Source organism: Callithrix jacchus, chromosome 3 (genome assembly GCF_049354715.1).
Source record: "Callithrix jacchus isolate 240 chromosome 3, calJac240_pri, whole genome shotgun sequence".
Taxonomy (NCBI): domain Eukaryota; kingdom Metazoa; phylum Chordata; class Mammalia; order Primates; family Cebidae; genus Callithrix; species Callithrix jacchus.
Genome location: NC_133504.1, coordinates 153,968,799 through 153,982,286, shown reverse-complemented (window position 1 = coordinate 153,982,286; position 13,488 = coordinate 153,968,799). Strand labels below are relative to the sequence as shown.

At 38.5% G+C, this 13,488-nt stretch overlaps 2 protein-coding genes across 4 annotated transcripts in view; one reads left to right on the top strand and one right to left on the bottom strand.

Annotated features, from left to right (window-relative positions):
* The window catches only part of LOC144581690 (uncharacterized), a 138,217-nt gene that overhangs the window by 12,113 nt on the left and 112,616 nt on the right, over window positions 1-13,488 (top strand). The window lies entirely within an intron of this gene.
* Window positions 1-13,488, bottom strand: part of PDS5A (PDS5 cohesin associated factor A) — a 157,734-nt gene that overhangs the window by 33,262 nt on the left and 110,984 nt on the right. For all 3 annotated transcript variants that reach the window (XR_013533134.1, XM_078367370.1, XM_078367369.1), the window contains exons 24-26: window positions 12,559-12,682; window positions 12,088-12,292; window positions 11,120-11,234 (exon numbers count right to left, since the gene is read on the bottom strand). Coding sequence is in view for 2 of the 3 variants with exons in the window: in XM_078367370.1 (XP_078223496.1) it covers window positions 11,120-11,234; window positions 12,088-12,292; window positions 12,559-12,682 (444 nt within the window). In the remaining variant the exon portion in view is untranslated. The remainder of the gene's footprint in view (window positions 1-11,119; window positions 11,235-12,087; window positions 12,293-12,558; window positions 12,683-13,488) is intronic.

The following is a 13,488-nucleotide window of genomic DNA, read 5'->3' as shown; positions in this document are numbered from 1 at the left end:
CGGCCTCCCAAAGTGCTGGGATTACAGGCTTGAGCCACCGCACCCGGCCTGAGGAAGCATTCTTATGCAGGGTTTCCTTAAAAAGTTATAATAAAAATATCTTGTGGTAAAGTTTTAAACATTAGCATACATATAAAATACTTAAATGTGCATCAACATAGGAGACTTTATTCCTTAAAGTAACTGAAAAAAAGTATGATTGTCCTGTGATAAGAATGTCAATTCCATCTTAATTTTATGCAAATATGCTAAGACTAATGTGCTAACATGAACCAATTGACTCAATAAATTTTGGTACTTGGAAGTTGTTCAGTACAGTTACACTTAAAATAACAGGATACAAAACAATACATATGTGTATTACAAAACAATATATAATAGACATTAAGATGGCATTTTGAGAAATTAGAATATGTTGAAAACCCTGGGGCTGTGTCTCACTTCTGCATCCTCAATACTGCCCAAGAAATGTAATCACTAATGTTTATCCATCCTATAAAGTACAGATTCCCATAATCCTTTGCTTCTTCTTGCCTTATCCAAGGGAGCTAATTCCTCTCCATCTCACATCTTTTCACTGAGCTCTTTCGAATATACCCCCCCTTGCCTCCCGCAAAAGAAACTTCAATGAATGCTCACTTTACCCTTTTGTCATAACTGAAACCATACCACCACCCCAAGAATGCTTGCCTTGCATTCCCCTGAAGTTACAGTCTCTCATTCTACTAGATGTTGCATACTTTGGAACAGAGTGGGTTTAGCTTCTATCATCCCCAGTGCTGATTCCAGCTATTCTTCCATGTTTATATAAAATTACTCATAGGAAGCTTATGCCATTTGGCTGCTTCTACCATCCTCTCCTTGTCAATGGTATCTATCAACTTCCTATGTTCCTTGCATTCATTTAGTTTCTGGATAACAATTTTCCTCAACTCCATCTTTAAGTCCTGCCAATTTTTGAGCTACCTATTTAGCATGATTTCCTAATTCCTGGCTGCTCCAATCCTGGTAAATTTTATCTTTGCTTAAGACATTTCACTCCCTCAGACATTCCTAGGCTTTGTTAATCTTTAGAACTTGTTCACCTGTGAAATTAGAAATTTACTTCAGCCTGCCTCCCAGGCTCAAGTGACTCTCCTGCCTTAGCTTCCTGAGTAGCTGGGACTACAGGTACATGCTATATAACACCAAGCCAATTAAAAAAATTATTTGTAGAGATAGGGTTCTGCTATGTTGCTCAGGCTGGTCCTGAAATCCTGGACTCAAATAATCCTCTTGTCTTGGCCTCTCAATATTTTAATCACTTTTTTTTTGAAAATAGTCTCTAAGTCTCAGCATGCTTCAAAAAAGAAAAAGAAAAATAGAAAATAGTCTCAACTCTCTTACCCATTTTCCTTCTGGTACACTTACTTTTAAAAACTCAAGAACAATCCAAGTCTTTGGCTTCTTGGCAACTATATTTAGAATTGTTTAATGCTAGAAAAAGGCCATGTAGCTGAGAAGCTTGATATAATTATAAATTTAAGATTTTCAACTTAGTACTCAATGCTAGCCAGCTATCCTATGTGTTAGCAGGATTTTTAGCTACTTCTTCACAGCAGCTATTACCAATCTTTACTCATCTCTAATTCTACCACTCTCACCTACGAGCAAATTTTGCTCCTATATCATTTAGAAACCTAAATAATCAGATGAGACTTCCTCAACTACTTAACAGCAGTCCTGGAAAATTATTTTATTCCCTGGATCTCCCTTTATCTATCCTTAGGATTGCACCTCCTCACCAATTCTTCTTTTTGAAGACCTCACCTCTCAGTTTACTACCATAATTGCTTTTTTACCTACAACCACACTTTATTCCCTGGCTCCTTAAATACTTCCTATTGCCTTCTTTCTACCCAAATCATAGCCAATTTTTAAAAAAGATTTGTCTAAATGATATGTATTCCTTATCTTTCGGCAATTTGGCTTTCGCCTGCATTGCTTTACTGCAGCTGACCCTGCCAAGGTTATTAGTGAGTGTTTTGTTGCTAAACACATTTAAAAAAATTATTTATTTTCCAATGAGTAAATAAATACAGTTTGATGTTAAATTCAAAGGACACTTATTAGTGTCCCTTGCCGGGATCTTCATTTGTAAAATGGGAACAAGTCGGGCATGGTGGCTCATACCTGTAATCCCAGCACTTTGGGAGGTCGAAGCGGGTGGATCACCTGAGGCCAGGAGTTTGAGACCAGCCTGGCCAACATGGCGAAACACCCCATTGCTGATAAAATATATAAAACTTAATCAGGTGTGGTGGTGCATGTCTGTAAGCCGAGCTACTCTGAAGGCTGAGGCAGAAGAATGGCTTGAACCTGGGAGACAGAGGATGCAGTGAGCCGAGATGGCGCCACTGTACTGCAGCCTGGGCAAAAGAGCAAGACTCCACCCCCTGCCCCCAAAAAACAAATTAGCCGGGTAAGGTGGTACATGCCTGTAGTCCCAGCCACTCAGGAGGCTGAGGCAGGAGAATTGCTTGAACCTGGGAGTTGAAGGCTGCAATCAGCTGAGATCACACCACTGCACACCAAACTGGGTGACAGAGCAAGACCCCATCTCAAAAACAAAAACAAAAACAAAATGGGAACAACAGTAATTATCCCAAGAATTGTTCTGAAGAATAAATGAGGTAATACTTCCAGTACACTTAACATATAAAAAAGCCAATGAATGTTAGCTGGGTCCTGACCATTCCTCTGTCCTTAACACATTTTCCAAACTGCTATTCCTTTGACCTCCCATTTTCTTCCTCTAGGTTGTTTTTCGATTCTCTGTTCTTTCCAGTAGTGATATGTCTAAAGTCTACACTATTAGAAGTTCTGCTCTGCCGGGCGCGGTGGCTCATGCCTGTAATCCCAGCACTTTGGGAGGCCGAGGCGGGTGGATCACGAGGTCAAGAGATCGAGACCATACCGGTCAGCATGGTGAAACCCCGTCTCTACTAAAAATACAAAAAAATTAGCTGGGCACGGTGGCACATGCCTGTAATCCCAGCTACTCAGGAGGTGGAGGTTGCGGTGAGCCGAGATTGCGCCATTGCACTCCAGCCTGGGTAAACAAGAGCGAAACTCCGTCTCAAAAAAAAAAGAGAAGTTCTGCTCTACAGATTATTTTTTTCTTCCTTCTCTTTTTAACTTCTGACTCCTTCCAAGTGTGAGTTACATGCCTATTCTAGGTACTTCCACAATAGCAGAGCACATATCACATGCCATATTGTAACCACCTCTTTACCTTTCTTCGTCTTCCATTATATTGTGAACCTTAAGGGAATATATATGATATTCATATTATATAACCTCACAGCCCAAGAACCTAGCACACGTGGCACACCTTAACAAATATAAATATTGGTTAAGGAGGTATGAACATGTGAAGAATAAGAAGTATTGAAAGATACAGACCAAACTGTTAATAGCAATGAAGGGCTTTTAGGGGGTATAGTTATGAATAATTATTTTCTTCTTAACAAATTCATTTTTAATTTTTTCTTACTATCAAAGGAGAAAGGTAATTATTAAACATTAAAGTATTAATCGTACTTACATTTAAATAAAATTTTTCAAATTCAAATAAATTATTACTGTCAGAAAAATGGCAGAGTAAGAAATTTCAGAGATCAACTGCAGCAATAAACAACTATTAAGCTGGAAAAAACCAGTCATAATCACCTGTGCAGAACTCTGAACCCTCATGAGACCCAGCAACGAGGGAGTAAACACCTGATTTGACGAGGGAGAGGAAATAAATCTCAACAGTGAAGAGAATCTATGTTAGGTCACAGGCTGACCCGAAGATAACAGAACCATAACTTCAAGGCCTACACGAAACAAGCAATATAGATTTGTGAAAGTAGTTTGGAAAAGTCAGAATGGTAGACTGCATCCTACAAGAATTTAGAAAGAGAGGAAAAATCAGATTTTTAGTTATCACATTATAGTACTTAAAATGTCCAGTTCCTAACAAAAAACTACAAATCACATAAAGAATCAGGAAAATATGACTAATTCACAGGGGAGAAAAAGAATTAGAAATCAACCCTGAGAAAGCCCAGATTTTTAGAGTTACTTGTCAAAGACATTAAATCAACTGTCTTAAATATGCTCTATGAGATATAAGAAATAAAGATAATTATATATATGAACAAGTAGAGAATACTGATAAAGAGAAATAATTAAAAGGAACCAAGCAGGAATTCCAGGACAGAAAAGTGTAACAACTGAAATTTAACATTCACTCTAGGGGGATTCAATGGCAGGTTACAGGAGGCAGAAAAAAGATTCAGCAAACCTATAGATAAGGCAATTGGAAACACTCAGTCTGAATAGAAAGAAAAGAGAATGAAGAAAAACCGAATCTAATGAACCTGCAAGACACAATCAGAAATACTAACATATATATCATGGAATTCCCAAACAGAAAGACAGAAAGTGGCAGAAAAAATATTTGAAGAAATAATGGTCAAAAACTTGCAGATTTTATAAAAGATGTGAATTTATACATCCAAGAAAATCAATGATCTCCAAGCAGGATGAAATCTGAGACCCACACTGGGACACATTAGGGTCAAATGGTGGAACATCTGATGAGGAGATAAAGGTCTCTTGAAAGCAGCCAAGGAAGTGACTCATGTAAAAGGATCCTTAAGAAGAATAACAGCTGATTTCTCGTCAGAAACCATTATGGTCAAGAGGCAGTGGATGATATCTTCAAGTTCTAAAAACACAGCAAACAAAAAAAAACCCCAACAACTGGTCAACCAAGAATCTTATATCCTATTTAAGATTTGCTTTTGTCCAAGAATAAAGACAAAATTAAAACATTTCCAAATAAACAAGAGCAAAGGAAGTTTGTCATTAATAGACCTGTCTTACGAGAAATGCTAAAGTGAGTCCATCAGGCTGAAATGAAAGGACACTAGATAGTAATTTAAAGCCATAAGAAGAAATAAAATCTGGTAAAAGTAACTATATAAGTACATTTAAAAGCCAGTATTACTGTACTTTGGCTCATAACTCATTTTTTCATACATGATTTAAAAGGAAAATGCATAAAACAGTAACTGTAAATCTAAGTAAATGGGAAAATAGTCTATAAAGATGTGATTTGTGAAAATAAAAAATAAAGGGAGAAAAAATACAGATACAGAAGAGCAATGCGTCCATATGCTATTGAAACAAATTTGCTATTATTTAAACTGGGTTGTTATAAGTGTGAGATGTCAGCTGTGATCTAAAACTTAATGAAAGATCTAAAAATTTTACAAAAAAGAAGAAATCAAAAGGTCTGCCACAAAAAAGCCAACCAAATACAAAAGAAAGAGAAAAAATGGGAAGAATTCCACAAAAAACAAGACATGCAGAAAACATACAGCTATTTACCAAATCGAACTCCTTATCAGTAACTACTTTTAATGTAAAAGGACATAAGATAGTTCATTTAACAGTAACCCAAAGAGAGATGAATGGCTGTTAGATAAACATATTTAAAGTCAAAAAGGTTACAAGAGACCACAAGGACTATACTGATAAAAGGCCAATCCAGCAAGAAAATATGACTATAATAAATATATACAAAACAAACAAAATCCCCAAATCTATGAAGCAAAAATGGACAGAACTGAAGGGAGAAATAGAGAGTGCCTTAATAATACTTGGAGGCAACAATAACCCATTTTCTTTTTAATTTTAAAAAATAGAGACAGAGTCTCACTATGCTGCAAGGCTGTTCTCAAGTTCCTAAGCCAAAGCGATCCTCCTGCCCTGGCCTCCCAAAGCGGCTGGGATTATAGGTGTAAGCCACCAAGCCTCGCCAAGAATAAAATGTTTAGAAATAAATTTAACCAAGGAAGACAAAGACCTGTACCCAGAAAACTAGTGAACAGTGTAGAAAAAAAAATTAAAGGCCTAAATAAATGCAAAGACATCCTGTGCTAATGGAGTAGAAGAATTAATACTGGTAAGATAACAATACCACCCAAGGCAATAAACAGATTTAATGCCATCCTTATCAAAATTATAATTTAATTTTTTAGAACTATAGATAAATGCGGTTGGGCACAGTGGCTCACATGTGTTATCCCAGCACTTTGGAAAGCCAAGGCAGGCGGATCACCAGATCAGGAGATCGAGACCATTCTGGCCAATATGGTGAAACCCCGTCTCTACTAAAAATACAAAAAAATTAGCCGGGTGTGGTGGTGCACACCTGTAGGCCAAGCTACATGGGAGGTGGAGGCAGGAGAATTGTTTGAACCCAGGAGGCAGAGATTGCAGTGAGCTGAGATTGCGCCACTGCACTACAGCCTGGGCAACAGTGTGAGACTCTGTCAGAAAGAAAGAAAGAGAGAGGGAGGGAGGGAGGGAGGGAGGGAGGGAGGGAGGGAGGAAGGAAAGAAAGAAAGATGCAAGCTAAAATTCATAGGAAATATCAAAAGCCAAAACAATCTTGAAAAAGAACAGGAATCAGACTTCCCAATTCTGAAACTTATTATAAAGTTATCATAATGAAAGAGTTACATGGTATAAGGCTAGACATATAGAAAAACTAAATAAGATTGAGAGTCCAGAAGTAAGCCCTTGCATATATAGTCAGTTGATATCAGACAAGGGTGCCAAAACTAATCTTTGGGGAAAGAACAGTCTCTTCAACAAATGGTACTGGAAAACTTTGATATTCACAAGCAAAATAATAAATCTGCATGTTTACCTTATACCACATGCAACAATTACAATGGATCAAAGATCTTAAATATAGAGCTAAACATATTAATTATGTCTTGGAAGAAAATGCAGTAAAATTTTCTTTTTCAAAGACAGAGTTTTTCTCTTATTGCCCAGGCTAAAGTGCAGTGGCACAACCTTGGCCTTCCAGGTTCAAGCTATTCTCCTGACTCAGCCTCCCAAATAGCTGGGACTACAGGTGCCTGTCACCATGCCAGGCTAATTTTTTGTATTTTTAGTAAGAGATGGGATTTCGCCATGTTGGGCAGGCTGGTCTCGAACTCCTGACCTCAGCTGATCCACCTGCCTCAGCCTCCCAAAGTGCTGGGATTACATGCATGAGCCACTATGCCTGGCCAAAAATACAGTAAAAAAATTTTATGAACTTGATTTGGTTCCTTAATTATGACAACAAAAGTCCTGTATAGGCAACAAAAGAAAAAATACACTGGGCTTCATTAAAGTAAAACCTTTCTTATACCTGAATTGAACTTCAGACTGGAGAAATAACAAAAACAAAACTTTCATGCATCAAAGGATACTATCAAAAATTTAAATTATACACTTGATAAAGAGACAAGCAACCAAATGTATAAAGAATTCTTACAACTCAATAACAAAAAAAAACCCCAATTAATAAAAAGGCAAAGTCACTAGACATTTCTCCACTTAACTGTATGATTAAAAGTGGTTAAAAAAAAAACTACAAGTTTTGCTATATATATTTACCACAATTAACAAAAAAATTGTTTCTGACACAGTAACTTCCTAATTTTCATAAAGTCATGTAACTACATTTTGAAAAATTTAAACAAACAAACAAAAAAACAAACTGGGTTTCCTCTGTCACCCAGGCTGGAATGCAGTAGCCAAATTACAGCTCACTGCAGCCTTCAACTCCTGGGCTCCAGCAATCCCTCCATCTCAGCCTTCCAAGTAGTTGGGATTACCAGGTGAGAGCCACCATGAAAAACATTATTTGGAACTTCAATTTACAAGGTAATTTAAAAATGATGTTTAAAGATATACAAAAGTGGAAATGATTTCAGCAAGATGGGAGAACATCTAGAAAATATTTAAGACAAGAATACCATCTTTAATGCATCAGAAGTAGGGGGAAAAGAACTGAGCAAAGCCACCACTGGTAAGAGAAACAGTTCAATTTCAGGCTGCACCACCCTGGTCTCCTAAACTGTCAGAACACCACTTGCACACAATTTCCCTAGACTGGTTGTTTCTGAGATGAGAGGAGGGAACTGGCGGTGGAACTCTGAGCTCTCCACAGGTCTGGGCAGCACACTCCAGTCCTGTCCCAGGAGAACCACTGAGAGTGCTAGATGGGCTGAACTACCTGGGATGAAAAGAGCAGGACATGGATTGTGGTTGGATTTTGGTGATTGCTCAGTGCTCCAGTCAGTGGGGAAGCTACTATGGAAAACAGTATGATGGTTCCTCAGGCTGGGTGTAGTGGCTCATTGCTGTGATCCTAGCAGTTTGGGAGACCAAGGTCGGAGGACTGGTTAACCCCTGGAGTTCAAGACCAGCTTGGGCAACACAACAAGACCCTATCTCTATTGGGAAAAAAAAAAAAAAAAGAGCCGGGCGCGGTGGCTCATGCCTATAATCCCAGCACTTTGGGAGGCCGAGGTGGGTGAATCACGAGGTCAAGAGATCGAGACCATCCTGGTCAACATGGTGAAACCCGTCTCTACTAAAAATACAAAAATTAGCTGGGCATGGTGAGCGCCTGTAGTCCCAGCTACTCGGGAGGCTGAGGCAGGAGAACTGCTTGAATCCAGAAGGTGGAGGTTGCGGTGAGCCAAGATCGTGCCATTGCACTCCAGTCTGGGTAACAACAGCGAAACTCCGTCTCAAAAAAAAAAAAAAAAAAAAAAAAAAAGAAGTTCCTCAAAAAAAAAAAAAAAAACCAACATAAAACAAAACCAAAACCAGATCTACCATATATTCCAGCAATCCCACTGCTGGATACATATCCAAAATAAAGGAATTCAGTACATCTTGCCAGCATGGTGGCTCATGCCTGTAATCCCAGCACTTTGGGAGACCCAGGCGGGTAGATTGCTAGAGGCCAGGAGTTAGAGACCAGCCTGGCTAACATGGCAAAAACCAGTCTCTACTAAAAATACAAAAATTAGCTGGACGTGGTGGTACGCGCCTGTAGCTCCAACTACTTGGGAGGCTGAGGCATGAGAATTGTTTGAAGTGGGGAGGCAGAGGTTACAGTGAGCTGAGATAACACCACTGTATTCCAGTCTGGTGACACAGTAAGACTCTCTCTCAAAAACATAGAGAGGAAAAAAAAAAAGAAAGAAAATTAGTACATCTAAGAGATAGATGCATTTCCATGTTTACTGCAGCACTATTCACAAGAGCCAAGATACTGGAATCAACCTAAGTGTCCCTTAACAGATAAATTAATTAGGAAAATGCTGACTACATACACACAATGAAAAATTATTCATCCATAAAAAAGAATGAAATTCGGCTGGGAATGGTGGCTCACACCTAATCCCACCACTTTGGGAGGCCAAGGTGGGTAAATCATAAGGTGAGGAGTTTGAGACCAATCTGGACAACACAGTGAAACCTTGTCTCTACTAAAATTACAAATAATTAGCTAGGTGTGCTGGTGTGCGCTTTGCGCCTGTAATCTCAGCTACTCGGGAGACTGAGGCAGGAGAATCGTGTGAACCCAGGAGTTGGAGGTTGCAGTGAGCCAAGATTACGCCATTGCACTCCAGCCCAGGTGACAGGGGAGACTCCACCCCCCGACTCCCCTCCCCAAAACAATGAAATTCTGTCATTTTCAGCAACATGAACAGACCTTGAAGTCATCTCAGGTTCAGTGAAATAAGTCAAGCACAGAGACAAATATCACATGACCTCATTCCTACGTGGGCACTGTAAGAGTGAAGGCCAGGCAGTGGCTCATGCCTATAATCGTAGCATTTTGGGAGGCTGAGGCAGGAGGGTCGCTTGAGTCCAGGAGTTTGAGATCAGCCTGGGCAACACAGTGAGATATCAGCTCTACAAAAAATATAAAAATTAGCTGGGCATGGTAGCACATGCCTGTAGTCCCTTCTACTCAGGAAGCTGAGGTGGGAGATTGCTTTATCCCAGGAGGTTGAGGTACAATAAGCCCTGATCACACCAATGCACTCCAGTCTGAGTTATAGAATAAGACCTTGTCTCATTTAAAAAAATTAAAAGGCAGATCTTATACAGGCAGAGAGTAGATGGGTGGCTACGAGAGACTGTCAAGCATAGAAGGGAAGAGAGGATAAAGAGAGACTGGTTGGTCGGGTGCAATGGTTCATTGCTGTAATCCCAGCACTCTGGGAGGCCAAGGCAGGCAAATCACGAGGTCAGGAGACCAGCCCGGTCAACATGGTGGAACCCCATCTCTACCAAAAATACAAAAAAAAAAAAAAAAATTAGCCAGGCATAGTGGCGGGCACCTGTTGCCCAGCTACTTGGGAGGCTGAGGTAGGAGATCACTTGAACCCAGAAGGCAGAGGATGCAGTGAGACAAGCAACCTCCGAGCTTGGGCAACAGAACAAGATTCTGTCTCAAAAAAAAAAAAATACCCAGACTGGTAAGTACAAAAATAGAAGTAATAAATTCTGACATTTGATAGCACAGTAGCGCTAAAATAAGTACAAAAATTGATAGAAGGAATCAATTCTGACATGATAGTACTATAGTTAACAATAATTTATGTGTATTTAAAAAATTTTACTGTAATAATTTTTTAGTGATAGGGTCTTGCTCTGTCACCCAGGCTGAAGTGCAGTGGCTTGATCATAGGTCACTGCAGCTCCAATGCCTGGGCTCAAGAGGGGATGGTTATATTAATTACTCTGATTTTCTCATTACACATTGTATGTATGTACCAAAATATGTGTACCTCACAAATGTGTACAGTTATGTATCAATAAACTTTTAAAGATGCTCAAATGTATTGCATGCTAGACAGAACAAAGAATGAAAAATGTTCCAATGTTTTCAGTTCCAACTCCAATTATTTTACATTTCAGTGCTCTTCCCTTCTTATAACTCATCTCAATATAAACAGTAAAAATCAAATATAATAACTAAGATAACCAAAATAACCTATTTCAAAGACTTAGATAGCTTAACTAGCTACAAACAAACAGAAAACAAACAACCAAAAGCTCGTAGATGGAAAAATTTTTGAAAGATAAAACTGGCAATTTATAATAAATGAAAAAAACCATAAGGAGATTCTAATTCCAATGGAAATAACAGTAAAAAAATTTACCATTTTTTGAAAACTAAAGATCATTTTTAGAATTCTTGAAAAACAAGACTTACTCTTTGATATCACGAAGCTGATCAACATCTTGTGATCTTGTAAAATCTGGATCATGGGCTAGCAGGTGAATCATGTATGGAACTACATATTCAGGCAACAGTGATAATAATTTCTCTGAAGTGAAAACATTATTTAATATTAAAAACAACCTTTATGAAATGGCTTGGTGGATTGAGTTTAACTACTTAAGTTTCCATTTTGTCCCTCAGTTATTTCTAAATTAGGCACAACATGATAGCTGGATACTAAACTACTTTACACTTCACTTTTCTTTTTAATTTCTTTCTCTGGTACTTGGTATGCAGTTATATTTCACTTTTGAAAGATATTAAAGTCAAAGGTATCAGGTATTAAACCCACTGAACAATAGGTCCTGGCCAGGTGTGGTGCCTCATGCCTGTAATCCCAGCACTTTGGGAGGCTGAGGACAGATCATGAGGTCAGGAGTTTGAGGCCAGCCTGGCCAACATGTTGAAGCCCCGTCTCTACTGAAAATACAAGAATGTAGTCGGGCGTGGTGGCAGGTGTCTGTAATCCCAGCTACTCAGGAGGCTGAGGCAGGAGAATCACTTGAACCCGGGAGGCGGAGGTTGCAGTGAGTCGAGACCGCACCACGGCACTCTAGTCTGGGCAACAAATAAACAAACAAAACCCAAAAACCAAAAAACCAATAGGTCCCTGAGAAAGCTAGGAAAAAATTATAGTCTGACTGCTGAGCAATATGTTCAAATCAAACCACACTGCTGATCCCATAGAAAAAATGCAGTTAACCAGGAGTTAATGCAGTATATAAATAGGACTCATGAGGAGTTCACTTTTTAAGTACATCATAACTACAATGACAGCATTCTATAAAACTCCCAGTTGTATTATAAACTATAATAGAAACACATAACAGAAAAAAAAACCCCAAAAAATGGATACATTGACAAAATATTTTGCATACAGAGAACTTTCAGTTGCTTACCAGTAGCCATAGGGTTCTGTTTAATGTACTCCCTGCGTATACTGATATTTTTTAGCAAACACTGTCGTGCATGTGCTCTTCTCTCCTTCACAGGATCTTTGGCACACAAGGCAAAGATCGCCATATACTCCAATGGGAGCAGTAACTTCACAAGTGCCTTATGCAGCTTCTGAGCAAATATCTGCCTTACTTGGTAACACTCATCCTACAGCAGCACAAAAATACTTAAATTGGCAAACATTTATTTTAAAAAAACTCCAGCAGTTTAAGTATTTTTAATGTCTTCTCCAATTAAAAAAAATAATTACATGGGGGGAATAAATAATGTAATAATTTAAAGACAGTTAAACAGGTAATAATAGCAGTTCCTTTTGTACATATATTCACATAAGAAATGAATTTGTATCCACAGAAAGTAAATGTATTCAACTTTGAAGACAAGTAATTGACAAAAATAAGACTGTTACTTACATTAATAACAAGTGCACAGAGCTGAAACTGTTCTGGGGTAATAATTTCATGGTAACAAGGTTCCTGAGCAAGCTTCATTATGGCACTACCAGCAGCTAATCGCAAGCGAGACATATCAGATTTACTATAAACAAACAAAAAAGAAATAAACATTTCCTATAACCATTATCATTCATAAAGATGCTTTCGTCCCTTTTTGAATGTAAGGTCCTTAGAGGATAATTTATGCTTAAAATGACATAACGTACACCTATAGGAAGCTATTTTGAGTCCACGAACCGTGAACACAGGGGATTGTGACTTCCACAATCAAACCAAATCATTGTGACTTTTTGATTACAAATTTACCTGCCTTCATTTCTAGACAAGCTCGAGCTTAGATACTTCATCACAACCAAACAACTCTGCTTATTCATGCAACCACAGTAATTGCAAGGATAGGAAGAACTCTTACATCAGGGGCTGTAACCCTCATTTTAAGAGGAATACATGTTGATTGTAGAAAACTTGATTTAAAAAAATAAAAAAAAATCACCTATAACCATTTAAAATCTATGTCCTGAATATACACACATAATAGGAATTTGGCTTAATGTCTGCTGAAATGGCAGGGCTGCAGTTAAGAGGGAAGTATCAGACAAATACCTGAAGTAAAGGATATGAAATATAAGAGCCAGTGTCTGTCTTAGGTACTAGTTCCTGGTGCTGACCTCCTTTTGCAGAATCAAGTTTTCAAAATGGAACCTATGAGGCCTTGGCATTCACACCCCCACACTGTGTATTCTTACTATTTATGTGATAAAATGTGGTAATAAATGGGGTGGCAGGGGAGTCTACTTTGACTTCTATGTGGAACACAGCATGGCTTTCATATTTATTGTGACAGCTTTATGAAATGCAGAAAGCTAGCCTGAACCCACTGGGCTTACT